Source organism: Talpa occidentalis, unplaced genomic scaffold (assembly GCF_014898055.3).
Source record: "Talpa occidentalis isolate TD23 unplaced genomic scaffold, MPIMG_talOcc4v2.1 talOcc4.17, whole genome shotgun sequence".
NCBI classification, from domain to species: domain Eukaryota; kingdom Metazoa; phylum Chordata; class Mammalia; order Eulipotyphla; family Talpidae; genus Talpa; species Talpa occidentalis.
This window is the reverse complement of record NW_023601754.1, coordinates 12,526,116-12,551,215: the sequence shown is the minus strand read 5'-3', so window position 1 is coordinate 12,551,215 and position 25,100 is coordinate 12,526,116. Positions and strand designations below refer to the sequence as shown.

At 53.1% G+C, this 25,100-nt stretch overlaps 3 protein-coding genes across 3 annotated transcripts; all 3 read left to right on the top strand.

Annotated features, from left to right (window-relative positions):
• The first annotated feature begins 2,047 nt into the window (after nt 1-2,047).
• LOC119250314 (chymotrypsinogen B-like) lies at nt 2,048-4,370 on the top strand. The gene is made up of 6 exons (XM_037518065.2): nt 2,048-2,099; nt 2,630-2,733; nt 2,853-2,932; nt 3,017-3,095; nt 3,290-3,470; nt 4,222-4,370. Exons 1-6 carry the CDS (start codon nt 2,048-2,050, stop codon nt 4,362-4,364), a joined length of 639 nt encoding a protein of 212 aa, XP_037373962.2. The 3' UTR covers nt 4,365-4,370.
• A 5,085-nt stretch (nt 4,371-9,455) lies between these two features.
• Nucleotides 9,456-12,645, top strand: LOC119250312 (chymotrypsinogen B-like). Its single transcript, XM_037518064.1, has 7 exons — nt 9,456-9,528; nt 10,257-10,360; nt 10,475-10,554; nt 10,631-10,712; nt 10,910-11,090; nt 11,941-12,074; nt 12,484-12,645. The coding sequence occupies exons 1-7, from the start codon at nt 9,456-9,458 to the stop codon at nt 12,643-12,645; spliced, it is 816 nt and encodes a 271-aa protein (XP_037373961.1).
• A 4,860-nt stretch (nt 12,646-17,505) lies between these two features.
• On the top strand, nt 17,506-23,376 carry LOC119250311 (chymotrypsinogen A-like). Its single transcript, XM_037518063.1, is given in 9 exon segments — nt 17,506-17,549; nt 19,244-19,296; nt 20,974-21,077; nt 21,197-21,276; nt 21,368-21,431; nt 21,665-21,827; nt 22,159-22,174; nt 22,710-22,836; nt 23,215-23,376. Coding segments are annotated over 9 exon segments (813 nt in total).
• Nucleotides 23,377-25,100: the final 1,724 nt, after the last annotated feature.

Here is a 25,100-nt window from a genome sequence, read left to right as displayed (position 1 = left end):
TGATGAAGATGAGGCTCAGGGCTGTTTCCATTAACCTCAGGTGATTCCTGTGAGTGATCACATTGAAATCCCTGAGCTGGAGTCAGAATTCCTTGCCTGCTTGAGGGTGAGGAGGCCAGGCCTCCCCCTGGGTGGAGGGACCCCTGAGGGCCACTAAAGGGAGATGTGTCCTCTCAACCGTGGCCACCAGGGGGCAGTGTTATCCCTGGACAGCTACCCAAGGCAGAGGAACCAGCCAAGGAGCCTCTGAGCCAGCTCTGGAAACAGCTGTCAGGTAGGACAAGGGGTCCTGCCATGGAACATGCTGGAAGGCACGGCAGTGTTATCCTAGGCTTGAGGTGGGCATGGGGGTTTATCCCATTTCTGCCAACCCCACACTCCTGCCCCCTGTGCACACACAGTCTGGAATGTCTTTTGTGTAAACACATCAGGGTTTGCACTTCATGGCTTGCTGCTCCTGTCTTTAATAGGTCATCTTTGCTTGTTGGTCTTTCTGTGTCCTTTTCCTTGCTTTATAAGGCAGGACTCAGGCATTGATTTTAACCTTTTGCAATAAAGTTATTGTCGGTGACTTTCTTTCAGTCGCAGATTCCCACACATTTTGAGGCGCGGTGGGTCCATGTCCTTCCTTCCAGCCTGTCTTCTCATTTCCCTTCTCATTTCTTTTTTATCCATCATTTATTTGGAATGTGTCTAATTATAAATATTTCAACTTTTTCTGTGATTTTGTCTTGTTTCTGTCCTGTCTGCGGTTCTCACCTGGGCCTCCAGTGAGACCCCCACAGACACCCCCTGAAAGAACCAATGCTGGGGCTGGACCAGCCCTTGAGCTTCTTGTGAGGATCCTAAGTTGCCACCAGCAAGAACCCTCAGGAAACTAGAAACTCAGCAAGTTTTTTTTTCCTCCTGGGTCCTGAGAGGACAGGGCAGGCCTGGGGCCACAGTGTGAGCGGCTGTGGCTGTGGTGTGGGGAGACAGCTTGGTGCCTCTGGGGTTCTGTTTTTATTTCTATTGAACAGATCTAATTTTTGACAAACCTCAGCATGTTAACAGGATTAGGAGCGTTTGTGTTTAGGACTTGAAAGCACTGGACACTGTTTCGGGTGAGGTGAATGGCCATTTTTGGCTCAGTAACTCTTTGTTTCTCACTAGTCTGTCAAATAAAGACCATTATTGTTAAATGAAGACCCCTCTCTGAACCTGAGTGGTCTTGCAGCTGTGCGCGCGAGTGAAGAACTCAGACAGTGACTGATAAAGTATTTGAGCAGTGTCCTTGGCCAGCGCCCCCTGTATCATGGACAGGCTGAGGCCCTGTGGCCCCTCTTAGGGCAGGGGTCTACCAAGCCCTTCCCTACCCGTGGCCTTCCTGTGTGCTCCTCCTTGTTCCTGACATCAGTCCTGATCTTCTGTGTCCTCAATGGACCATGTATGGTGTGGAATCAAAATTATGCATGAAAAGTCACGAAACGTTTATATAACGACAGGTCATCACTGGTGAAGTCTCAAGGAGAGGGCATTGGGCTAAGCCAGTGAGATACTGTCTGGCCCTCGTGTGCTCCGGGGCTGCGAGTCTGGGCTGGTTCTGAGGCCCATTCCTAAGGGAGCTGAGCCTGGTGTGTCACTTGCCTCAGGGGGTTTCCTGAGCAGGGAGAGAAGCAGCCTCAAGTCCCGGGCTCTGGAGTCTGTGTTGAAATTGAGTCCTGGGTGCTGAGCTCTGGGTGCCCCAGAACACCTGGGTGAGGCTACCTGCGGATGAGTCTGTGCTGAGCACCTGCCGCCCCCATGATGGACCCAGGGGCTCCAGGGCCCACAGCTGGGTGCTTTCCCCAGGAGTTTCTGGGGCTGATAGGTGACAGTGAGCCAGGCAGTTGCCCTTTTCCCTGGTGCTGGGGGACCTGGGCTGAGTCAGTCCAGGACAGGTTTGAGCATGGGGAGGGGGGCCTTCAGGTCAAGCAAGACCCAGAGGGGCTGGGCGGGACTTTAGGTTCCCAGTCAAGGTAAAAGGAGCCCCATGGCAGCCAGCCCCACCCTCCCTGACAGCAGCACCATGGCCTTGCTCTGGCTTCTCTCCTGCTTCACCCTCATCAAGGTCTCCTTTGGTGAGTGTTAGGGTCTGAGGCATTAGCCAGGCCTGGGAGGAGAATGGGGCAGAAGGCATTGCTATGCCAGCAGGCCCTTCTGGAGAAATGAGGGGTTCTATATGGGATGAGGCCTTGCATCCAGCCCAAGGAGTGCTTTGAACCCATCTCCTGTCCCTATGGCTTCATGCAGACAGTACCTGACTTTGCAGGAGGAGAGTTGTCCTTGTGTCCTTTCTGAGCTCTCACAGCTGTGCCAGGTGTGAGGCAGAATCTCTGGGCTTCAGAGGAAGGAGCCCAGAAGGTGGCTCAGGTTTGGGTCAGCCTGTTCCTGCTCCGCTGGGCAGGGTGACCCGGATGGAGCTGCCTGTCCCTCTGCATCCCTGCGAGGGTGACTGGGCCGGCAGGCAGGGGTGTGTGTCTTCCAGTCTGGATGCAGGGGTGCCAGGAGGGGGGAGTGTGGGTGGTGCTGTGCTGGCTGAGGGTACAACCAGGTTTACTGGAGACTGACTAAACCTCCACCCTCTCACCCTGGCCCCTGTGACTCCCAGGCTCTGGGGCCCCTGCCACTGAACCGGAGCTGAGCATTGTACCCAGGATCATCAATGGGACAGATGCTCGTCCTGGCTCCTGGCCCTGGCATGTGGCTCTGGTGGTGAGCGTGGTCTGCCCTTGAGTGGGATCATGGTGTGTTACAGGCCTCAGAATGTGGACCTGTACCTGAATAGTCATGACTATTGTCCTGCCAGTATATACCTTCCCTTCTTCCTATAGACTTCCTCTGGACGCGTCTTCTGTGGGGGCTCCCTGATCAGCCGGAACTGGGTGATCACCGCTGCCCACTGCAATGTCACGTGAGGCCCAGGAAAGTCCTAGGGACAGGGGGGTGACAAGGAAAGGGGTCTCCTCCTTAATCCTTCCCCATCTGCTCCCTCTAGGACATCTGTACGAGTTGTGACTGGGCTGTTTGATAAAAACTTTTCTGAAGATGACGTTGAGATCCTGCAGATTGCCCAGGTATTTCAGCCCCCACTGACCTAGCCCTGGAGGCAGATGAGGGTTTGAGGACATGAGCAGAGAAGACCCTTCAGCTGCAGAGACTGGAGCCAGCAGATAGCCTCAGTTCTTGTGGTCTCCCTTCATCTTTGCTCACGGAAGGGGCTGCACAGTATTCATTGCTCTCAACTCCTCATCCTCGTCCTTGCCCACAGGTTTTTATACACCCCAAGTTCAACTTGACCAGCGTATACAGTGACATCGCCCTACTTAAGATGGTGACACCAGCTCATTATAAGCACACAGTGTCCCCTGTTCTCCTGCCCAGTGCTGATGACGAGGTCCTTCCTGGAACGTGGTGTACAATTATTGGCTGGGGGTACATCCACCCCAATGGTGAGTGACCATGGCCTTGCCACTCAGGACACAGAATAGTAGGAAAGACCCGGATGGCTGTGCTTTGTGGGATTGCCCCAACTTGAGCAGAGTCCCACATGTGTCTGGGTCTTTACAACCACCTCTTAGTGAAAACCTAGCAAAATGTCTGGCTGAGTTCACGATGACCTTGAACTGTCAGGTACTGCAGCCACAGCTCATTCCCAGCAGACGCTGCCCCACTCACCCCTTCTGCCCATCCTCAGGTCCCCCAGGCATGGCTGGTGGTGTCTGGAGTGTGCTGCCTGGTGTCCCCTCCAAGGGGACACCTGAGTTCTATTCCCCAGGCCTGAGCTACAAGGCCAGTTCTTGCCCAGGATAGACAGGGCAGGAAGGGGCTGCAATGGAGGCAGCTCCTGTCACCTCCAGAGTGGGATCTCCAGTTGGAAGGATGTCAATCCCCCTTCCCTGGGGGAAGCTCTCCCCTGGTGTCCCCATACCAGTGCTGGTAGGCCGAGGCCACACCAGGTTGGGCAGACATGGTTGTTTCTTCGTCTGTGCTTGGAGCAAAGTCAGCCTGACCCAGGGTGGAATCACAAGGACTGAGACCTTGGAAACCTCTAAGGACTATACAGTGCAGAGCTTTGCTCATGGACTTTGCTGCTATTGTCAGAGGGAGACATGGGATACTGGCGTGAGGTCTCTGGCCTAATCCACCCAGGATGGGCTCTCAGGATGTGGGCTGTGGCCCACATTTGTCCTCTGTCAACAGGGAATGACCGCCCTAAGAAGCTGCAGCAGGCCACCGTGCCTCTCCTCCCCACGGCCACCTGCAAGAAGTTCTGGCCCGCAATCAGCACCAATGCCATGATCTGTGCTGGCCTCAAAGGTGTCAGCTTCTACCGTGTACGTTAACGCTCTAACGCAGCCCCTCGCTCATTGTCCCCCCGATCAGGCTGGAGGGATCCCCTTTGCCCCAGGTCCCGTGACCCTGTTTCCTGGATGTGTGTCCTGGGAGCCAGCACCACCGTTACACTCGCATAGCAGATAATGTGTCTGTCTAGGCGTGGGCGTGCTGGCCGGGGTATTTGCTGGCGAGGACACCCCCTGGGTTAGGTATTTCCAGCTGATTTACAGATCGCAGGAGCAACTCCCTCTCCCTCCCTCCTGCCACCACTTTGCAACAGAGCTGGGCCTCCATAAAAATGGAGTTTTTGTTGCTGGAATACAGGGTCCACTGTGATGGCTCACCAACTCATGGCTGGGACAGGTGGGGGCTCCCAGAACTCAAAACCACTGTCAGTCTGCAGACAGGTGCTTCTCCTCCCACAGGGCGACTCTGGTGGCTCCCTGGTCTGCCCGAAGAGTAGAACCTGGACCCTCATGGGCATCTTGTCCTATTTTGGTAAATACCGCCCCACCCAGATGCCCTTCGTGGCCACCCGAGTCAGTACCTTTATACCCTGGGTTGAGGAGATCATAGCTCACAACTGAGCTTTGATCCTCATATCCAGTGGCTTTTATCCCTAATAAAAGCCTCTGTACAGAAGCCCTGACTACTTGTTCTGTGACATGGGGGAGGTGGCTGCAGTGTCCCTGTCATCCACCAGGGGATGGTGTGACCCTGACTTTCCAGGCTGCAGAGCCCCAGCAGCCCCTGTTTCTCAGGGAGCTGAAGCCTTTGGGTGTGGTCCTCCCTGCTCAGGAGGCCTCTGGGCCAGAGTCCAAGACCACCTGCTGCAGCCTCTTTTCTCAGCCTGGTTTCTGATCTTTGGATAGCTGGGTTAGTCCATGGACCTTTGTGGAATTCTGGAGTGCTCCTTCCAAGTTATGCAGTGTTCTTCTGTGCTGGGTGGGCCCTGGTAACAAGGGGCCCACCCAGGAAGGCTATCACTGCCCCACACGCTCCAGGCACCTTTCTGTGCCCTGAGTTCCATGCACCCCCACCCCAGGCCATCCATGCAGTCTCCACCCTTCACTCATTCTTACCCAAGTGCTGCACACATGCACTGTAATGGCATTAGCTGTGAAATCTTCCTTCCAGGGCACAAGACTGGCACCCCTGTTCATTCAAGTCCCCCTGCGCCCATTATTTTTGTGTGATTTGGTTGCTGGGTGTAGAGACTTGATCAGGCTCATGTCAGTCCCACAGCCAGGCTGCAGGGGGCTGGCTCCTGCCTGAGGGGTCAGGGCTGCTTTCTCTTTGTGAGCCTCACAGACTTTGATGCCTGAGGCCTAGACCGTCATTCTCCTTGCACTTGTAATTGGGGGTGACATGGATTGGCTGTCTTTGTTACCAGGCAGCTTTTCTTAGAGATGTGTCCCCACTTGTCACTCAATGACCCCGGTACAGTGTATAGAACATGCAGGGGAAACTCACTGCTGTTCACACACTTCCTTTATTCATTTTTTTTTAAAGATTTATTTATTTATTTATACAAGCACTGGGTACGGTCAGAAGCGCGGGAGGGTGAGAGAATTCACCAGAGCCAGAGCAGGGAGCAGAACAGGCAGACTGACGAAGTACACTGCTGAGGGGAGCAGTGGGTGGCAGGAGAGGTCTGCGCACCATGTGGGACCCTCTCCGGCTGCCGGGATCGAACCGGCCCTGCAGAGGCTGCGGGCAGCTTCGCAGCCCAGCGCTCAACCACTGCGCCACCGGGGAAGCCCTGATCTCCCCTTTTTTAAAGCTTCTTCTCTGCACAGCCTTGGCATGTCTGTGTCCTTTGCTCCCTCCTGCGTCTCACTGGCTCAGGCCCTTGTGTGTCTGAGGTCAGACCCGTCCTTGTGTCTGTGTCTCCGTGGCCCTTGGGAGCCTGATGCTCCTCCTCTGTGGTCTTTTTTGACCATTTTTAATATTTCTTTGAAGGACAATATTCAAGAACCATATTCCAATATTTGCCAATTATTTTTCCCTTTTTCTTACTGAATTTTGGAGATTCTACAGTATGCATCTTCACCCTCATCAAAATGCAATATAACTGCAAGCATTTTCTTCCTTTAGATTTTGGTATAATTCTTCCAATGATATTGCAAATAGATACTCAGGAATTTTAAATGTTGATGTGTCCACATTATTTTCTTTTGTTGCTTATACTTTGGTGTCATATTGAACTTTGATCAAAATTGTTTTCCCTGTGGAGAGCGGACCGCGCGGTATTGACATCCTAAGCACATTCAGCCTCCTGTCCACAGGTGTGGAGAGTTTTCCATTCCTTTAGCTCTATTTTCCTTTTTCATACATAATTCATTGTTTGAGGTAGGAATGAGTAACTACACTGAACATATTTTAGGGGTGTAGGGTCACCCTCCTTAGATGAATGTTGCCTTTCCATGCCACCATCAGAGCCCCAGCAATGCTCCATCACTGGTCACCTGCACCCTGATTCCTTTCTCCCCACATCTGTCCTCTCCCCACAGTAGCCTCACTTCTGCAGTCAGCTTTCAGGGGTTTGCTGTGGTCAGCCTGAAATCTCTGTGTCCAGTGGCCTCAGTACAATGTGTGGTTTCTGGGGGAACCCCGAGGGCCCAGGGTCCCCATGGTCTGGGCTGTGTGTGCAGCGTCCGCAGTCCTGGGAGCCGAGTCCTGCAGCACAGGGGAGAGGCCAGTGGCGCCAGGGCCTGAATTCAAGAGTGTGATGGGGAGCCAGACCTGGAGCCCCTCACTGCACACCCCTGCACCTGCTAGGCCAGGGGACCCCACCCAGAGGGCCGGGGGAGGCTGGGAGGAGGCAGGGTGGGTCTCCCTGTCCTCCTGGGCTCCTGCCCCCAGAGTTTCTGCACCTGTCCTGTTGCCCAGGTCACCTGTCTGTCCTGGGAGGGCAGGGTGGCCTCTGCTGCCCCAAAGCACAGAGGTGAGACCCCAGCACAATTCCACAGCCCGTTAGGAACCAATTAAGGAGCAGTGAAGATGAGGCTCAGGGCAGTTTTCACAAACCTTCCAGGTGATTCCTGTGAGTGATCACGTTGAAAGTCCCTGAGCTGGAGTCAGAACTCCTTGCCTGCTTGAGGGTGAGGAGGCCAGGCCTCCCTCTGGGTATAGGGACGCCTGAGGGCCGCTAAAGGGAGAAGTGACCTTTCAACTGTGGCCACCAGGCAATTCCAACTTCAAAGGGACTCTGTCAGCCATTCATGGGTAGGTGCAGATGGTAGAGGAGGCCAGCCAGTGAGTACCACCCGCTTGTGGCAGCCCACCCATCAGCCCCTGCCTGATGGAGGTCTCCCTACCCGGCTATGTTGAACCATCGCGCCAAGTACACCGCTTGTGTAGCCATCACAGGTCAGGTAGATTCATGGTGCATTCTCTCATCTTAGAAGAATTTTGGAGCCAGTGACACCATATTCACAGGCTTTTAACAGTGAGCAAGGGAATCCAGACAGCAGGGAGACAGCAATGAGCGCCCCCCTCCCCATCCAGTTGATGACACCCTTCTTTCTACCCCTCCCTCCTAGGCTCAGAGGCGCAATACCCCAGGTATAGGCAGGAGGGTGTGGAAAGGCCCCATAACTCATTTACCCTGAAGTCTTCAGTGGGCCATATATAGTGTAGACATCAAAGCCTTCTGTGTAAAGAATCTAAGACTTTAAAAAATGACCGCTCATTTAAATCGTGTTTTATAAAGAAAGAGGGCAGTGGGTTACGCCCAGTGAGATACTGTCCTGCCCTCGTGTGCTCCAGGATGGGAGTCTGGGCTGGTTCCAAGGCCCATTCCTAAGGGAGCTGAGCCTCGTGTGTCACTTGCCTCAGGGGGTTTCCTGAGCAGGGAGAGAAGCAGCCTCAAGTCCTGGGCTCTGGAGTCTGTGTTGAAATTGAGTCCTGGGTGCTGAGCTCTGGGTGCCCCAGAACACCTGGGTGAGGCTCCCTGTAGAGGAGTCTTTGCTCTGAACCTGCAGCCCCAATGATGGGGCCCAGGGCAGAGAGCCAGGGTGTTGTCCTTTTCCCTGGTGCTGGGTGACCAGGGCTAAGCCAGTCCAGGACAGGTTTGACCATGGAGAAGTTGGCCCTGAGGGCATGGGCGGGACCAGGGCTCCCTGGGATGTAAAAAGGGCCCCAGAGCAGGCTGCCCCACCCTCCCTGACCACAGCACCATGGCATTGCTTTGGCTTCTCTCCTGCTTCACCCTCACAGGAGCTGCATTTGGTGAGTGTTAGAGTCTGGGGCATTAACCAGGCCTGGGAGTAGACAGTAGACAGGGAGGAAAGCCATGAGCCCCTCGGGGCTCCACATCAGGACACCTCTGGAAGACTACAGTGTTCTACTGAGGATGAGTCCCGGGTCTGGCCCAAGGGGTGTTCTGAGGCCCTCTCTGGCCCATTTGGTTTGGTGCAGACAGTTAATTTGACTTTGAGGAGGAGAGCAGCCCTTGTGGGCTTTCTGAGACCTCACAGCTGTGCCAGGTGTGGAGCAGAGCCATGCAGGCCTCAGAGGATAGAGCCCAAGAAATGGCTCAAGGGTAACCCAAAGGGTCAGTAAGGGGTGGTGACAAGAGACTTTCAGAAGACCTCTTGGGGATTTTATTTAGGGCCAGCATTGGTAGTGGTTGGTTTTACAAAAACAAAGAAAGAAAAATAGTACTATATCATGTATCTGTGCTCAGGATTTAGCAAATATCCCCTCTCCCTATTTACTTTAGGGATTCTCTGACACCCACACTGGGCTCAGCAGCTCCCCGCTCCCCCACTCGCCTGGGAAGGGGCCTCTGCTGAGCCCCTGCCTGTCACTTCTGTGCAGCTTCACACACTCACTCCCTGTTTATAACCAGAACCAGGGCTCAGTGGGGGAAGCTCCTCCTGTATTTCCTGCCTGTCCCTGTCATACCTGCTGTCCCCACGCCTGTGAGATTTCAGGCTCCTCCCTGCACGGGGGACCCGGCCCCCCACCCCATTACTATGAAACCTCTGCAGGGTGAGGCCCTCACAGCTCCTGCTAGTAGTTTTTCTGTTCTGATAAGAGAAGGTGAGGAGACAACATGTTTGGAGACACCAGCCTGAGGGAGTGGCCGGGCCATGCCCCTGTCCCCAGACAGCATCAGAAGCTGCCTGGAGCAAGGCCTGGGGGACCCTGGGGACAGCCTGGCTGGTGGGAGGGGCTGGCCCTGCCCCCTTTCTCCCTGTGGCCAAGTTCTCACACCCCTGGGAGCTGCTGAGGATCCTGTGTCCTGACCCAGCAAGTGTATCTGCACATATCAAGAGCCCTGCGTGTCCTCCTTGTTCTGAACTGTCTCATCCTTGGTTTTCTGCTTCCTTGATGTGTCTTTTTATTGTGGGCTTTAAAAGTCCCATCTTATAAATTATTAAGAAACTTCAGTGTTATACAACAAAGATTTCCTGAAGGTCCAGGGGGAGAATCCAGCAGTGGGAATGGGTACAACACTCAGGAAGGTGTGAGAGGGCTGATAGCCCATGGCCCTGTGGTTCCCTGCTTTAATCCACACCTCCTGCCAATACCAATGCTTGTGACAAGTTAGCCTGTGACAGCAGCAGCGTTTTTTTCTGATTTCACTGGGGTGTACATGTAGGGAGAATCAGAGGGGGCTGAGGTCCCAGCCTGGAAGCGGGGAGCAGAGACCCTGATTCCTCAGCCTATTTCTGCTCCTCTGGGCAGGGTGACCCGGATGGAGCCGCCTGTCCCTCTGCATCCCTGGGAGGGTGACTGGGCCAGCTGGCAGTGGTGTGTGTCTTCCAATCTGGATGCAGGGGTGCCAGGAGGGGGGAGTGTGGGCGTGGTGCTGTGCTGGCTGAGGGTCACCCAGGTTTCCAGAGACTAACTAGACCTCCACCCTCTCACCCTCCCCCTGTGATCCCCAGGCTCTGGGGCCCCTGCCAGCGAACTGGAGCTGAGCATTGTACCCAGGATCATCAATGGGACAGATGCTCATCCTGGCTCCTGGCCCTGGCACGTGGTGCTGCTGGTGAGGGGAGTCACCTGTGTGGGGTCACACTCGGATATAGGCTTCAGGAAGGGGGGATAACTCAAAGGGTGTATGACTTTTCCTGCCAGTGTAACCCCTCCCTTCTTCCTACAGACTCCCTCTGGACTCCTCCTTGGTGGGGGCTCCCTTATCAGCAAAAACTGGGTGATCACTGCCGCCCACTGCAATGTCACGTGAGACCAGGATGGTCCTAGGGACAGGGAAGGGGCGTGATCTCCTCCTGAATCCTTACCCACCCGCTCCCCCTAGGACGTCTGACTGGGTTATGACTGGGCTGTATGACCGAAGCGCTCTTAAGGATCAGGTTCTTCAGAAGCTGAGGATTGCCCAGGTATCTCAGACCCTGCTGGACCTGCCCTGGAGGCTGGGATGAGGTTTGGGGGCAGGAGCAGAGGAAGATGCCCTTCAGTTGCAGCGACAGAGGCCAGCAGATGGGCCTCAGTTCTTCTCCTGGTCTTCTTCACCTTTGAACTTTGGACCACACAAAATTCATTTGTCTCATCTCCTTTTCGTTGACCTCACCCACAGATTTTTAGGCACCCCACGTTCTACTTTCCCACTTTATTCAGTGACATCGCCCTGCTGAAGCTGGAGGAAGCTGCTCACTTCCACCAGATGGTGTCCCCGGTTCTCCTGCCCAGTGCTGACGACCAGTTCCTCCCTGGGACCTTGTGCACTGTTATGGGCTGGGGTAAAACCCAGCCCGATGGTGAGTGACCATGGCCTTGCCACTCAGGAGATAAGTCTTGTGTCGAGCTGTCAGAATGGCAGGGAGGACCCGGTTGGCTCAGCTTTGCGGTTCTGTGCCCACTTGAGCAGTGTCCTGAATGTGTGCGCTGTTTTACTGCAACATCTAAAGGAAAACCCACCTGGCGTGTATGGACACGCGGTCATGAGGTCCTTGAACTCTCAGGTTCTGTAGACACAGCTCTGTCCAGCATGTGCTGCCTCGCTGGCCCCCTGCTGCCCATGGTGGTTCCCCCAGTCTGAATGTTGAGGGCGCAGATGCCATGCGGTCCTGTCTGGCTGTCAGGAATCCAGGGTAGGTTCAGGACCTTAGAATCCAGCCTGGTATCCCCTCCCCGGGATTGGCGCTGCCTCATTTTATCTCTAGAATCCTGAGCTCTTCTCCCCAGGCCTGGGTACAAGGCCAGTTCTTTCCAGGACAGCAGCAGGCAGGAAGGGCAGGAGTTGAGGGACCTCAGTGTCAACCCAGAATAGGATGTCCAGTCAGAGGCATGTCACTCCCCTTCTCTGGGGACGTAGACTCTGACCCTGTGCCCTAGGCTGCCAGGACCATCCACACCAGGATGGACAAGCTGGCTCGTTTTGTCAACTGTGCATCGAGCAAAGTCCCACAGCCTAAAGTGGCATCAGAATAACAGCATGTTCTTGAGGCTTCTAAGGTCTGTATGGTGCAGGACTCTGGCCTGGGACTCTGGTGATATTGTAGGAAGAGGGTGACCAGGAATGGCTGCACTTGGGGTCTCTGGGCCTAATCCACCCTGGATGGGCTTGGAGGTTGAGGGTCCAGACTCACCTTGGGCCTCTGTCTACAGCCACCAAGTTCCCTGAGAAGTTGCAGCAGGCCGACCTGCCTCTCCTGTCCACAGCCACGTGCAAGAAGTACTGGCACAGAATCAGCACCTTTGCCACGATCTGTGCTGGGCTCAAAGGTGGCTGCTCCTACACAGTATGTGTTGCTCTAACCCAGCCCCTCACAGATTGACCCCAGTCAGGCTGAAGGGATACTCTGCCCCACACCTGCACACCCTCTTCCCCTGATGTGTGTCCTGAGAGCCAGGACCATGACTTACACAGGCATTCCAGATACTTTATCAGCCCAGGCGTGGGGGTGCCTTCTAGGTGTATTTATTCACAAGGCAACACCCTGAATTAGATATTTCCAGCTGATTTATAGAACCAGGTGCAATTCACACTTCCCAAAGCTGGTGTATAGCTGTGCTGCCTGAAATTAAGTTTCTGTGCTGGAATTAAGGCTCACCTGGTATTCCTTGCCAACTCACACTGGGTCAGGTAGGAGCTCCCAGTGTTCTGCCTTTGCGGTCAGACGTGGAGACAGGTGGCTTCTCCTCCTGCAGGGCGACTCTGGTGGCCCCATGGTCTGTCCTAAGAATGGAACCTGGGTACTGGTGGGCATCGTGTCCTGTGCCAGTAGAACCTGCCCCACCAAGAAGCCTCTTGTGGCCACCCGTGTCACTACATTCATACCCTGGATTGAGGACATCCTGGCTCACAACTAAGCCCTGATCCTCTCATTCCAATGTCCTTTATCCCCAATTAAAGCCTCTGCACAGAAGCCCTGACTGCTCGTGTGTCTGTGACCTGGGGAGGTGGCTGCAGTGTCCCTGTCACCCACCAGGGGTTGGCGTGACCCTCCCTTTCCAGGCTGCAGAGCCCCAGCAGCCCCTGTTTCTCAGGGAGCTGAGGTCTTTGGGTCTGGTCCTCGCTACTCAGGAGGCCCCTGGGGTGGAGTCCAGGACCACCTGCTGCAGCTCATTTCTCAGCCTGGTTTCTGCGCCTTTGGCAGCTGGCTTGGCCCATGGAGCTTTGTGGAAGGCAGGAGTGCTCCAGGCCAGGCCATGCAGTCCCCCGCCCAGCAGGGTGGGCCCTGGGACCAAGAGGGCACCCAGGCAGGCTTGTCCCTCCCCACATGCTCCGGCACCTTTCTCTGCCTTGAGCCTCCTGCACACTCCACCCCAGACCTTTTAAGGAATCTCTATTCTTCCCTGAATTTGGACTCATTTCCTGCAAAAACTCACACTTTACAGAGTAACTGGGAAATATTCCTTTCAGGGCATAAGTTCAGCACCCCTGTCCTTACAGGCCCCCCAGTGTCCTTTTGTTTTGTGTGATTTGGCAGCTGGATCCGGAGACTTGGTCAGACTCATGTCAGTCCCACAGTCAGGCTGCAGGGGGCTGGGCTCCTGCATGGAGGGGTCAAGGCTGCTTTCTCCCCCTGTGACATCACAGACCTTGACGCCTGAGATCTAGACCATCATTCTTGCTGGGCATGTAAATAGTGATAACACAACGTCTCTTTGCCATTTGTTACCAGGCAGCTTTTCTTAGAGATGTGTCCCCACCTGTCACTCAGTGACCCTGGTACAGTGTATAGAACACGCAGAGGAATCTCACTGCTGTTCACACACTTTCTTAATTGGTTTTTCAGATAATGAAATTGTTTTCATTCATCCTGTAACAATCCTCCAGGTAGAATCAATCAGACTTGATTCTGTTTTCCATAACCATTATAAATTCATGGATCAAAAGTGTTCTTTCAACCATGGTTAATAATTTACACTTCATAAGGATGAAATCCCCCCCCGTGACCAGTGGGAGCTGTCTAGTTGGCTCTGGACACTTGACATGGCCACGTGGGCTCTAACATCTCATGAATTCATAGTGGTATTTCCACTTCAATTAAGGGTTGAAGGATGTTTCATCTAACTGAAAATGGAATACACTGGCATATTTTTAATTCTATCTCAAAATGTAGACCAGATGCTTTTTCTAATAAAATTCAGAGCTGACAGAGGGTAGATGATAGGAACTTGCTCTTCTCTGCAGAGATTTGGGTTGAACTCTGGGGCACCCTCTCCCTCTGCCCAGGGACTCAGGGTGTCCGTGTCACTGAACTAATCAGACCAGTGACCCCACCCAGAAAGCCCGACCCTGAGCCCCACAGTGAGCGCCCAAAGGAGTCCGTGACTCTCACGGGCACATGGAGGAGACGCAGTTGGCACCCCTGGTCCAGTTGTGAGGAAGTTTCCAGGAGTGGGCAATGCAGGGACAGGAGGGTGTGGGCAGGGTGTCCTCACCCCAGTTCAGGGGAGGCCTCAGACAGTATAGTGGCCCCAGCTGCAGGACAGCCAGACCCTTCGGGAAGAGTTGCCCTCTTATCTGCTAGCAGCTTAAAACCACCTGGAGGTGTTCATCGGGCACTGAAGTTATCTGCATCCTCTGAGGATGTAACCTATTACCATGATCCTGAGGAATGTGACCTATGCAAACTAAACTGCAAGGGTAGAGGTTAGTGTTAGGTTAGGGTTGAAGGTCCTAGACTTAGGCCCAACCACAAAATCCCTCCTTTAAGTGAATTTGGATTTATAAATACAAGGTGTTAGGGTGTTGTTTTCTTAACTTGCTTCTTGCTGGAAAGGAGTGACATTACCCACGGAAGTGAAGGTTCCTGTTTTAGTTGCCATGATAGGGGTGTTTGAGCAGGCAGTGGTCTTGCCACATATATTTGGAAACATGGAAATAAAATTGTGAGAAGTAGCTGCACATGGATTACAGAGGTAATAGAAATGAAAACAACAAACCTGTAAGCCTATCCCAAGAATCAGTGTTGATAATGTGATTAATTAGCATTAATAGGATTAATAAGTGTTTTTTCTCATGTTCTATGATGTAACATCCCCAGGACAGAATCCAAGGTGGGGGTCAGGTGGGGCAGCACCCCAAGGGCAGGGGCCCTTCCTGCCTTTGCCCACTGCCTGCCCTCCCATGCCCTCCCCCCCCCACACACACACACTGGCTGTTCCCCCTGCCTCCAGATGGCCGGGCCCCCAGGATCCCATCTGGGCTCCAGCCGGAATGGAGAGAGGACAGAGGGCAGCGTGGCCGGGGCCTGTGGCTCTGCAGAAATAGCCCAGAGGGGCCCGACGCACATTCCAGCTGCTTCTCTGTCTGTCCTCCCTGGGGCCTCCAGTCCAGCCGGCGTGTCCATGTCAGCTCCTCCCTGGTGCCCATCACGTAGGTCAGACGCTCCCTGTCCATGACCACTGTCCCTCCTCACTGACCTGCGCTGCCCCTGGCCCTGAGCAGGAGCTGGGGCGCTGTTCCTGACCAGGCCCAAGAGGGCCTCCCCCTGTCCATGGGGCCCTCTCATGAGGAAGGCGCCATGGGGGGCTGTTCTCTCATGGTCCTCTGGGCTGCCAGGGCAGGGCGTGACTTTCACAGATCCAGATAAATGCTGAAAATATTATGTCAGTGAGAAACAGGACAGCGGAAACCTAATACAATCTGAGTTTTGTATTAATATATAGCGTTTCCATAGCTCTATACCCCATTTTGCTGTACAGGAAATAAAATGCTAATAGTAGTTTTATGCACACAGTTGGCAATTCAGGTCAGAGGAGCTTTGAGGAAGAAAGTAATTTTTATTTTATTCATTTTCTTATATTTATAGATTTTCTGTAATGAACCCTATCATCTTTATAATAGAAAAATTTATGACACAGCCTGGAAGTGACAGCAGGGCAGGGAGATGCAGAGGGAGCAGAAGGGACAGGCTCATGCTTCCTGCCTGTCCAGGGGCGCCAGTCTCCCCAAATCCTCACATGTCCCCCCCCCCCAGAAGCTCCTCCCAAGGTGACTGTCCTGAGCCCGGGAGCCGCCTGATCCCTCTGACCTGCTTCTCCCAGGTGAGCACAGGCCAAGGCCTTGGGAGAAGATTCAGTTCTCCCAGGGGGTCTCTCCCCAGGGAGCCCCGACACTGACTGCAGCAGCCCCAACTGCTTGGGGGACCTGTCACGTGATGTTCTTACTTGTTAGTGTCTCTCTCACTGCTCTGGATCCTGAGGGCAGGGGTGCTCTATCTAGAACAGGGCCTCCCTGGAGGCTGAGGTCCTATGGCCCCACCTAGGGCAGGGGTCTCCTGGTCTCACCCTCCTCCTGGCCTTCTGTGCTCGCCTCCGTGTTCCTGACATCAGCCCTGAGCTTTCTCAGTCCTCACCAGGCCATATATGGTGTGGAGACAAATCCTCATTTGTAAAGGAACTAAAAGTTTATACAATGCATAGTTAATTGTGATGTATCAAGAAAAAGGAATCCTGCTGAGCCCTTGGAGAATACTTTCTTTCCATCTTATGCTCTGAAGCTGCTTATCTAGGCTGGTTCAAGGGCCCATTGCTAAAGGGAACTGAGCCCTTTCTTTGCCTCAAGTAGTGTTCCTGAACAGAAATAAGGGCAAGCTGAAGTCCTGGGCTCTGTTGTATGTGTTGAAATTAAGCTCCTGGGTGCTGAGCTCTGGGTGCCCCAGAACACCTGGGTGAGGCCCCCTGAAGATGAGCCTTTGCTGAGCACCTGCCACCCCCACAATGGACCCAGGACCCACAGCTGGATTCTTGAATCAGGAGATGCTGAGGTTAATCAATGTGCCCATGGCTGGGCAGCTACCCTTACCATCAGATGGGGTTGCTCCAGCTGAGAGCTGGTCCATTATATGCTGATAACAGGAAGGGTGGCCCTCAAATCAGGAAGGCCCATAGGGGCTGGGTGGGGTTTGGGATTCCCCAGGGACATAAAAGGGGCTCCAGAGCCGGCAGCCCCACCCACCCTGACTGCAGCACCATGGCCTTCCTCTGGCCTCTCTCCTGCTTCACCCTCACTGGGTCTGCCTCTGGTGAGTGTCGTGGTCCAGGGTAATTCAGGCTGGGAGGATTCTGTGGTTATACGAGCCCCAGTGATCATCACCATGCTCCATCTTAGGGTCATGAGGGATGTCTCCAGGGACGTCCAGGGGCCAGTGTAAGGGGGCTCTGAGTCTCAAGCCCTGAGAGCTAACCTGAATTTGCAGGGAGGAGAGGGGTCCTCATGGGCATTCCTAATGAGACAGGGCAAGCTAGGGTTATTAGGCAGTTTTAGGGATAGTGCAGGAGGGGACCTCTGAAAAATTTAGGGAGGCTTCAGAGATAAGGACAAGGGCCTAAAATCCTTTTAACACTTTTAAACACGGCCTTCAAGGCCTATAGTAATATGGAGGGGACTAACTAGACTAAAAAGAAAGGGAGAGAAAGGCAAGAGAAGGGCCAGTCAATGGCAGTTGCCACTGTTAGTACCCTGCCACCTCAGACTCACCCAAGGCCCCATGTGCCCTAGGGCATTTGGGGCCTCAACCTCTTAATGGGCTGCCAGCTTGCTTCCACTGCCTGCAACCAGGACACCTTAGCTGCAAAAAGCTGTCCCCAGGGCCATGCCTTCTGTGCCATCACACAGGGCACTAAAAAGGGACTGTCCCACTCTCCAGAGAGGGAGGGGCCAGCCCAAACCACGGGCCAGGATGGGAGGACAGGTTTGACCGTCAGCTGCCTCTGACTATGAAGAACCAGGTGCAGGAGAAGATCTCTGAAGAAGCCCAGAGGTGAGAGAAACTCCCCTGTTTACTGTTTATATGGACAAGCCTCGGGTGACCCTAAAAGTGGCAGACATAAAGTTCACCTTTTTGGTAATTAAGGGGCCACTTACTCTGCCTTCCTCCAATTCTTTTGACTGACCTACTGGTCAATTGTCCCCCTCACTAGTACAATTGGCCAGCCTGAGCCAGGATACTTTACAACACTGCTACCTTGCTGGCTACAAGGCTACTTGTTTATACATTTTTAGTTTTGTTTTCCTAACTATTAAGATGGAGAAAATTGTAACTAAATTCCAAACTAGCAGCCTCCACAGCCACCTTGGCTCTCCTAGCTGCTGCTACTAAACATAAAATGGTACTGAAGTCCTAGGTCTCACTAATTCTGTCATTTTGGCTATAACACCTCCAAGTGTTTAGGGCACTAGCCCAACATTGCTCCTTAAAATCTCTAGTCTCAGTGGCAATACAAAATCGCAGAACCCTAGACCTGCCGATGACTAAAGTTAAAGGAGTTTGTGCCCTCTTAAATAAAACATGTTGCTTTTAAATAAATACTTCTCATAAGGTATAAAAAAATTTAAAATACTAAAAAATATACAAATTGTAAATAATCTCAAAAAAACAGGCAGGGCAAGGGCTTAGCTGGACACAAGCAATCTTTGCTTCTATAAAAGGACAACTTCTGTCCTGGCTACTGCCTTTTCTCGTTCCCTTACTAATTCTCTTTATTGTTCTTTTGTTTGGGCCCTGCATCCTTAATACTCTCCTCGGAATCATCTCTGCTCGCCTGGAGGCCATCAAGCTCCAAATGGTCCTGCAAATAAAACCCAAAATGACGTCTCCACGGTCCATCTTCCGGGGTCCCTTAAATCGTCATCCTACTGTGGAACCCTAACTGTCTCCCCACGTCGCCCACTCTCAGCAGGAAGCAGTCATTGATCAGACCTACGTCCCTTTTCCCTAACTGCAGTTAGGGCTCCATTTGTAAAAGGGGGGAATGAGACAGGGCAAGCTAGGGTTATTAGGCAGTTTTAGGGACAGTGCAGGAGGGGACCTCTGAAAAATTTAGGGAGGCTTCAGAGATAAGGACAAGCAAGGGAAAGTAACCCATTCCATTAGGAAAAACAAACATGCCAGGACCAAGAACAACATTGTTAACGCTGGTCCTGGTTTCCTTCAGGTGGTAAAGGGAGGCGGAGATTGGGGAAATGGAGAGTGGTTTAATGTATGGACACATTACAAGGGCAGCTGTTTAACTTCAATGCAGGGATGCCCATCCAGAAGACTGGGCCATAAATTTAAAGATGCAACAAACGGGGAAAGAGAAAGCTGTTGGATAAGGAATGTGAAGATCCCCACTCAGTAGCAAATTGAGTGAGACAGCCGAGAACTGACCAATCACAAAGAGACTGGGGCAGCTTTAGAATAATGAGGGGAAAAAGGTCTATATTCCCTGAGATATGACTCCACTTTGGCTTCCTTGCCCCTCCAATAAACTTTTTCTTCTTCTAAACAAACCTGCCTTTGCTCGCTTGCTTGCCTGAGCGTCTGCGAAGTTCCTGCTGCGGCTTCGTGAGACACCAACCCGTGGGGGTCTAGCGGCTGGGGCTCAGCGCTGCCCTGCAGCCTGGGATCTGTTCCTGGCTGGGAGACTAGGCCTGACAAATCCGGTATCACTGAGCCCCCATACTCTGTGCCAGTGTGGAGGAACCATTTCGGCCCAAGGAGGACACAAGCCCCGGAAGGGGCTCAGGTAGGGGCTGTGCCTACACTAGGGGGTGAAACAAAAGTTTCACATACTAGGGGTGTGATCTCAAGAAGCCCCTAACACTTCCTCTGGGATTTATTTAGTGCAAGACTGCTACGTGTTGTTTATTCCTTTAAACAAGGCAGGAAAAATAGTAAAATTACAAAATTAATGAAATCTATGTATTCAACCTTTGAATTTGTCAAATGTTTCTTTTCACAGATTTCTTTTAGGGATTTCTTTGACACCCACACTAGCCTCAGCAGCTCCCTGCTCCCCCCTCCCCTGGGAAGGGGCCTCTGCTGAGCCCCTGCCTGTCACTTCTGTGCAGCTTCACACACTCACTCCCTGTTTATAACCAGAACCAGGGCTCAGTGGGGGAAGCTCCTCCCTGTATTTCCTGCCCGTCCCTGTCACACCTGCTGGCCCCACTCCTGTGAGATTTCAGGCTCCTCCCTGCACAGGGGACCCGGCCCCCCACTCCATTGCTATGAAGCCTCTGCAGGGTGAGCCCCTCACAGCTACTGCTAGTGGCTTTTCTGTTATAAGAAAAGATGAGGAGAATGACATGTTTGGAGACACCAGCCTGAGGGAGTGGCCGGGCCATGTCCCTGTTCCCAGGGGCAGGAGAAGGTGCTGCCTAGAGCAAGGCCTGGGGGACCCTGGGGTGCCATGACTGGTGGGAGGGGCTGGGCCTGCCCCCCTTTCTTCCTGTGGCCAAGTTCTCACACCCCTGGGAGCTGCTGAGGATCCTGTGTCCTGACCCAGCAAATGTGTCTGCACGTATCAAGGGTCCTGCGTGTCCTCCTTGTTCTGGACAATCTCGTCCTCTGTTTTCTATTTCCTCCATGTGTCTGTCTATGGTATAGAATCAAGGTCCTATTTTAAGGATAATTCATAACCTGGAATGTACTGAAATCTCCAGAACTGAGTATCAAGCCAATGGTTCCAGGTCACACTCTAGCGATGTGTCAGAGGGGTGATTCGCAAGGTTGTGGGGTTCTCTGATTTTAATTTAAACCCTTATGCACACCAAATTCACAAGTGAGCATTGCCTGTGAGATAAGCAATGTTTGCTCCCCGTTTTACTGGACAAAATGAACCTGAGAGAATCAGAGGCTGCTGAGATCTCCCAGCAGGGAAGGGTGTTAGAAAAGGAGGCCAAGAGAATCAGACTGAAGCAGATAGCAAAGCCCATGAGGAGCGGCTCTCAGCTCTAGCAGAGTGAGGGTCGCACCCCAAGATTGGGCTATTGCTGGAGTTTCTGCCAAAAGTGGTTGGTTTCAGGGGGGTGTCTCCTCTGCTAGAGGGGGTTGAATTCTCTACTGCCAGGGGCAGGGGTCTCTACTGCCAGAGGGGGCCTGCTGGAATTCTTTACTGCCATCAGCTAATCTCTGGTTCAGCTTATCTCTGGATCAGCCTTGCAGTGTTGGTTGCAGTGGGGCTGGATGGTGCTCATCATCAGTTGAGGTCGGAAACCCAGACCTCTGAGCCGGGTGACCCGGATGGAGCTGCCTGTCCCTCCGCATCCCTGGGAGGGTGACTGGGGCAGCAGGCAGGGGTGTGTGACCTTCCACTTTGGGTTGGGGTTCCTGGGAAGTTTCCAGTTGGAGGCATGTGTGGCAGTAGGGGCTGTGCTGCAACCAGGTTTCTCAGCTCTACTCACAAACCCCCTTTTCCTAGGTTGTGGGGCCCATAACTTTCACTCCAAAATGAACAGTATGGCCAGGATCGTCAATGGAGTGAAAGTTCGCCCTGGCTCCTGGCCCTGGCATGTGTCTCTGCAGGTGAGTGGGAGTCTGCACATAAACAGGGGTCACAGCGGGGGTAGGGATGGGGTGAGAGCTGTGGCCCAGGTCAGTGCAGCTCTTGTAGGGCCAATGCTTACCATCCCCTGTTCTTCCAGGAAGGTAACAGTGATGTCTCCTGTGGGGGCTCCTTGATCTCTGACAACTGGGTGGTCACTGCTGCCCACTGCAATGTCACGTGAGGCCCAGGAACAATAAGGGCGTGGGGGTGGGGCATGTCACCACCTCCTTCCTCATCACTTCCTCTTCCCTCAGAGAATCCAGTGTAGTTCTGGCTGGGCTGGATAACCGCGCTCGAATTGGGGGAATATCCAGATCCTGAAGGTTGCCCAGGTAAGAATGCCTTGAGGGAAGGCCCCAGGGGCTATTTGAAGGGTTGCAAAGGGATAATGGGAGAAGACCCTTTAGGTGCTTGTGAGACAGGAGCCCAGCTGAAGGGCCTCGTGTTAATGCTTCTCGGCCTTCCTTGTCTGTGTCCCCTGAATGGCTGTGGGTGGGGTTTGTCTCCTGAATCCTGCAGATCCCTGATGGATCAAGGCCTCACTCTTCTCCTGCCTCCCCCACAGGTTTTCCGGCACCCTTCCCATTACCCGGGTTCTGTCCTCAATGACATCTCCCTGCTGAAGTTGGCTACACCTGCGCACATCTCCCCAAGAGTGTCCCCCGTGTGCCTGCCCAAAGTTGAGGACAACTTCCCCCCTGGGACCAAGTGCGTCATCACAGGCTGGGGTGTCCCAGATCCCAAGGGTGAGTGACTATGGCCTTGTCACCCAGGAGGCATGTCTGTGGCCTGGCTGCCTGAATAGCAGGTGGGACAGTGAGATTTTATGTGTTTTTCTTACATCCAACACTGTCCCTTATATGTCTGCTTCTTTGTTATAAAACTCTTACTGAAAACCCACCAAGTGTGCCTGGACACAGGGGTAGTGATGTCCTTTAATGTCAGTTTCTGGAGACACAGCTCGGTCCCAGCAGGCCCTGCCAAATGCAGGAAGCCTGGCAACCCAACCAGGCCTGAGTGGGCCGGGGTGCAGCCACCTGCCAGTTCCTGCTGGTGGAGGGGCCTCCAGGCACACGTCCTTAAGTCCAGCCTGGTGTCCCCTCCCCAGGGCTGGCACAGATCACATGATCTGTGCTGGGGATGGTGTCCTCCAGAGTCCTAAGTCCTTCTGCCGAGGCCAGGGCTACCCAGCTGGTCCTTCCACAGAACAGCAGCCGCCAGGAAGGGGCAGTGTGGAGGGAGTTCCCTGTCACCCCCAGAGTAGGGTTTCTAGTAAGAGGAATGTCAGTCCCCTTCCCTGAGGAGGAGGGTGCTGCCCTTGTGCCCCCCAAAACCCGCGTTGGCAGGACCCAGGCCACATCAGGCTGGGCAGGCAGGGCTTGTTCATCAGTGGTTCTTGGAGAAACGTCAGCCCGGATTGGGTTAGAATCGGGAGGCCTGTGTCCACAGACATGTTTATAGTAGACAGGAGGTTTAGGACTCACGTTTTCACAGCATGCTGATGGGGTGACGGTCCAGTAGGTGGGGAGATGGGGAGGAAGAACTCAGGGTGTTTGGGACAGTGAAAGGCTCTGATCTCTTCCTGGCCCCACTGTGCTTCCAGCCAAAAGGAACTCTAACGCGCTGCAGGAGGCTTCCCTGCCCCTCCTGCCCATGTCTGAGTGCAAGAAGTACTGGGGTGCAGCTGTCACTGATGACATGATCTGTGCCGGGGCCAATGGTGTCACCACCTCCAAGGTATGGCCTGGCTCTCCTTCCTTTCATAGTCTGAAAGGGCTACTCCTTGCCCCATGATCCCTCACAATCAGCCCCAGTGCCCTGGGACCCAGGATCAGCAAACAGATGCCCCGTAGTGACAACTGTGGTGGTGGGGTGGGGACCCCTCTCCTGGGGGAGACATCTCCTACATGACTCATGATCCCTATTTTCCAGATGTGGTTATGTGCCTCTGCTAGGTGGCAGAGCTGTGCAGCCTTTTCACTAGATGGAAATTTCTGGTGCTTACTAATGAACCCGCCTGTCATTTCTCAGTACAACCTGTATTTAGCCAGGTCAGGGCACACAATTGTCCACCACCCACTTCAGGAGTGTGACAGATCATTTTTCCTCTCACAGGGAGACTCTGGTGGTCCTCTGGTCTGCAGCAATAAAGGAACCTGGAATCTGGTGGGCATCTTGTCCTATAGCAGCACACTTAACTCCACCGATAAACCTATCCTGTGCCCCCGTGTCACGTCTCTCCTGCCCTGGATTCAGGAGACCATCGCCAAATATTAAGCTCTGATCCCCCCTTTGGTGAACCCTTATCCTCAATAAAAATCTCTGTAAAGCAGCCCTGACTGTGTGTGTGTGACCTGGGGAGGTGGCTGCAGTGTCCCTGTCACCCACCAGGGGGCGGCATGACCCTCCCTTTCCAGGCTGCAGAGCCCCAGCAGCCCCTGTTTCTCAGGGAGCTGAAGCCTTTGGGTCTGGTCCTCCCTGCTCAGGAGGCCCCTGGGGTGGAGTCCAGGACCACCTGCTGCACCCTCATTTCTCAGCCTGGTTTCTGCTCCTTTGGCAGCTGGGTTGGCCCAAGGAGCTTTGTGGAAGGCAGGAGTGCTCCAGCCAGGCCATGCAGTCCTCCGCCCAGCAGGGTGGGCCCTGGGACCTGATGGACAACCAGGCAGGCTTGTCCCTCCCCACATGCTCCAGCACCTTTCTCTGCCTTGAGCCCCCTGCACACCCCACCCCAGACCATCCATGCAGTCCCCACCCTTCCTGCTTCTACCAAGGTCCTGCAAAATCTTACCTAAACAGAGTAGCTGGGAAATCTTCCTTACAGGACAACAGGCTGGCTCCTCTGTCCTTTCAAGTGCCCATGTCTTTGGATATTCTGGATTTGGCTGCTACCTCTAGAGACTTTACCCTCACGCCCACCCCTTTGCCAGGCTCTAGATGGGCATATCTGCAGCAGGAGGTGTCAGGACTGGAATCTCTTTGTGAGGATCACAGATCATGAGGCCTGTATCTCAGAGGACTTGCAAAATGATGGAACTTAATTCCACTTTATTTCTCATTTATTAAATGAAATCATTTCGTGGAGATGCCTCTACATCTATCATCAGTGACTCAGAGTACCATGCTATGGAACATTCAAAGGAAATACTTTTTTGATTTTTAGGATCTTGAACTTGTTTCCTCTCATCCTCCAATGTAACCTAAATCAATTTTGTTTCTGCTTTTGAGTTGTTATTGGCTCTGTATTAAAACAAATGTTCTAGCCATTGTAATATTTACCCTTCATCAAATCAGTCCCCATTGATTACTGAGAATTTTGCAATTTGGCTCTGGGGTTTTGACAAGGCCAACATGGTTTGAAATCTCCTTGCTATCTGGTTTGACAAGATCCCATGGATCCTGTATAAGCAATTTCTCTAAAATCCACTAGATTATTTATATAGAAAAGGAAGTGCAAGCTCACAGTATGGGCTTCAGGGACACTCATGATCCCTATATTGGTCACTGTTTTAGACCTTGCCGATGGACAGAACCAAAACTATTTCATCATCAAGAATTTTTAAGATTAGTACCTGTCATGGGTTCATAGAGAATTTTCCAATTCAAATTTACCAGGTCAGGGCCTACCTGGTGACGCAAGGGGTTAAGCACCGCACGATGAAGCTATCCACAGCCTCTGCAGCATGAATTCATCCCCGGCCGGCCAGGGAGCTACCCACGTGGTGCAGCAGACCTCTCCTGACTCACCCGCTGCACCCCTCAGCAGTGTATTTCAGTCAATCTGCCTGTTCTCTTTCCCACTCTGTCTCTGGTGAGTCCTCTCACCCCCTGCACCTCTGGCCTGTACCCCAGTTCTTGTATGCATAAACAAACAAATCTTTAAAAAAAAGTCAACATTGTCATTGTAGCTAACTGTAAATTAGTATGTTGACATATTTTTAACCTTAGTCCTTTAGCCCAGAGGAATGATGAAACTAGAGATCCCATAATTAAGTATTAGCTTT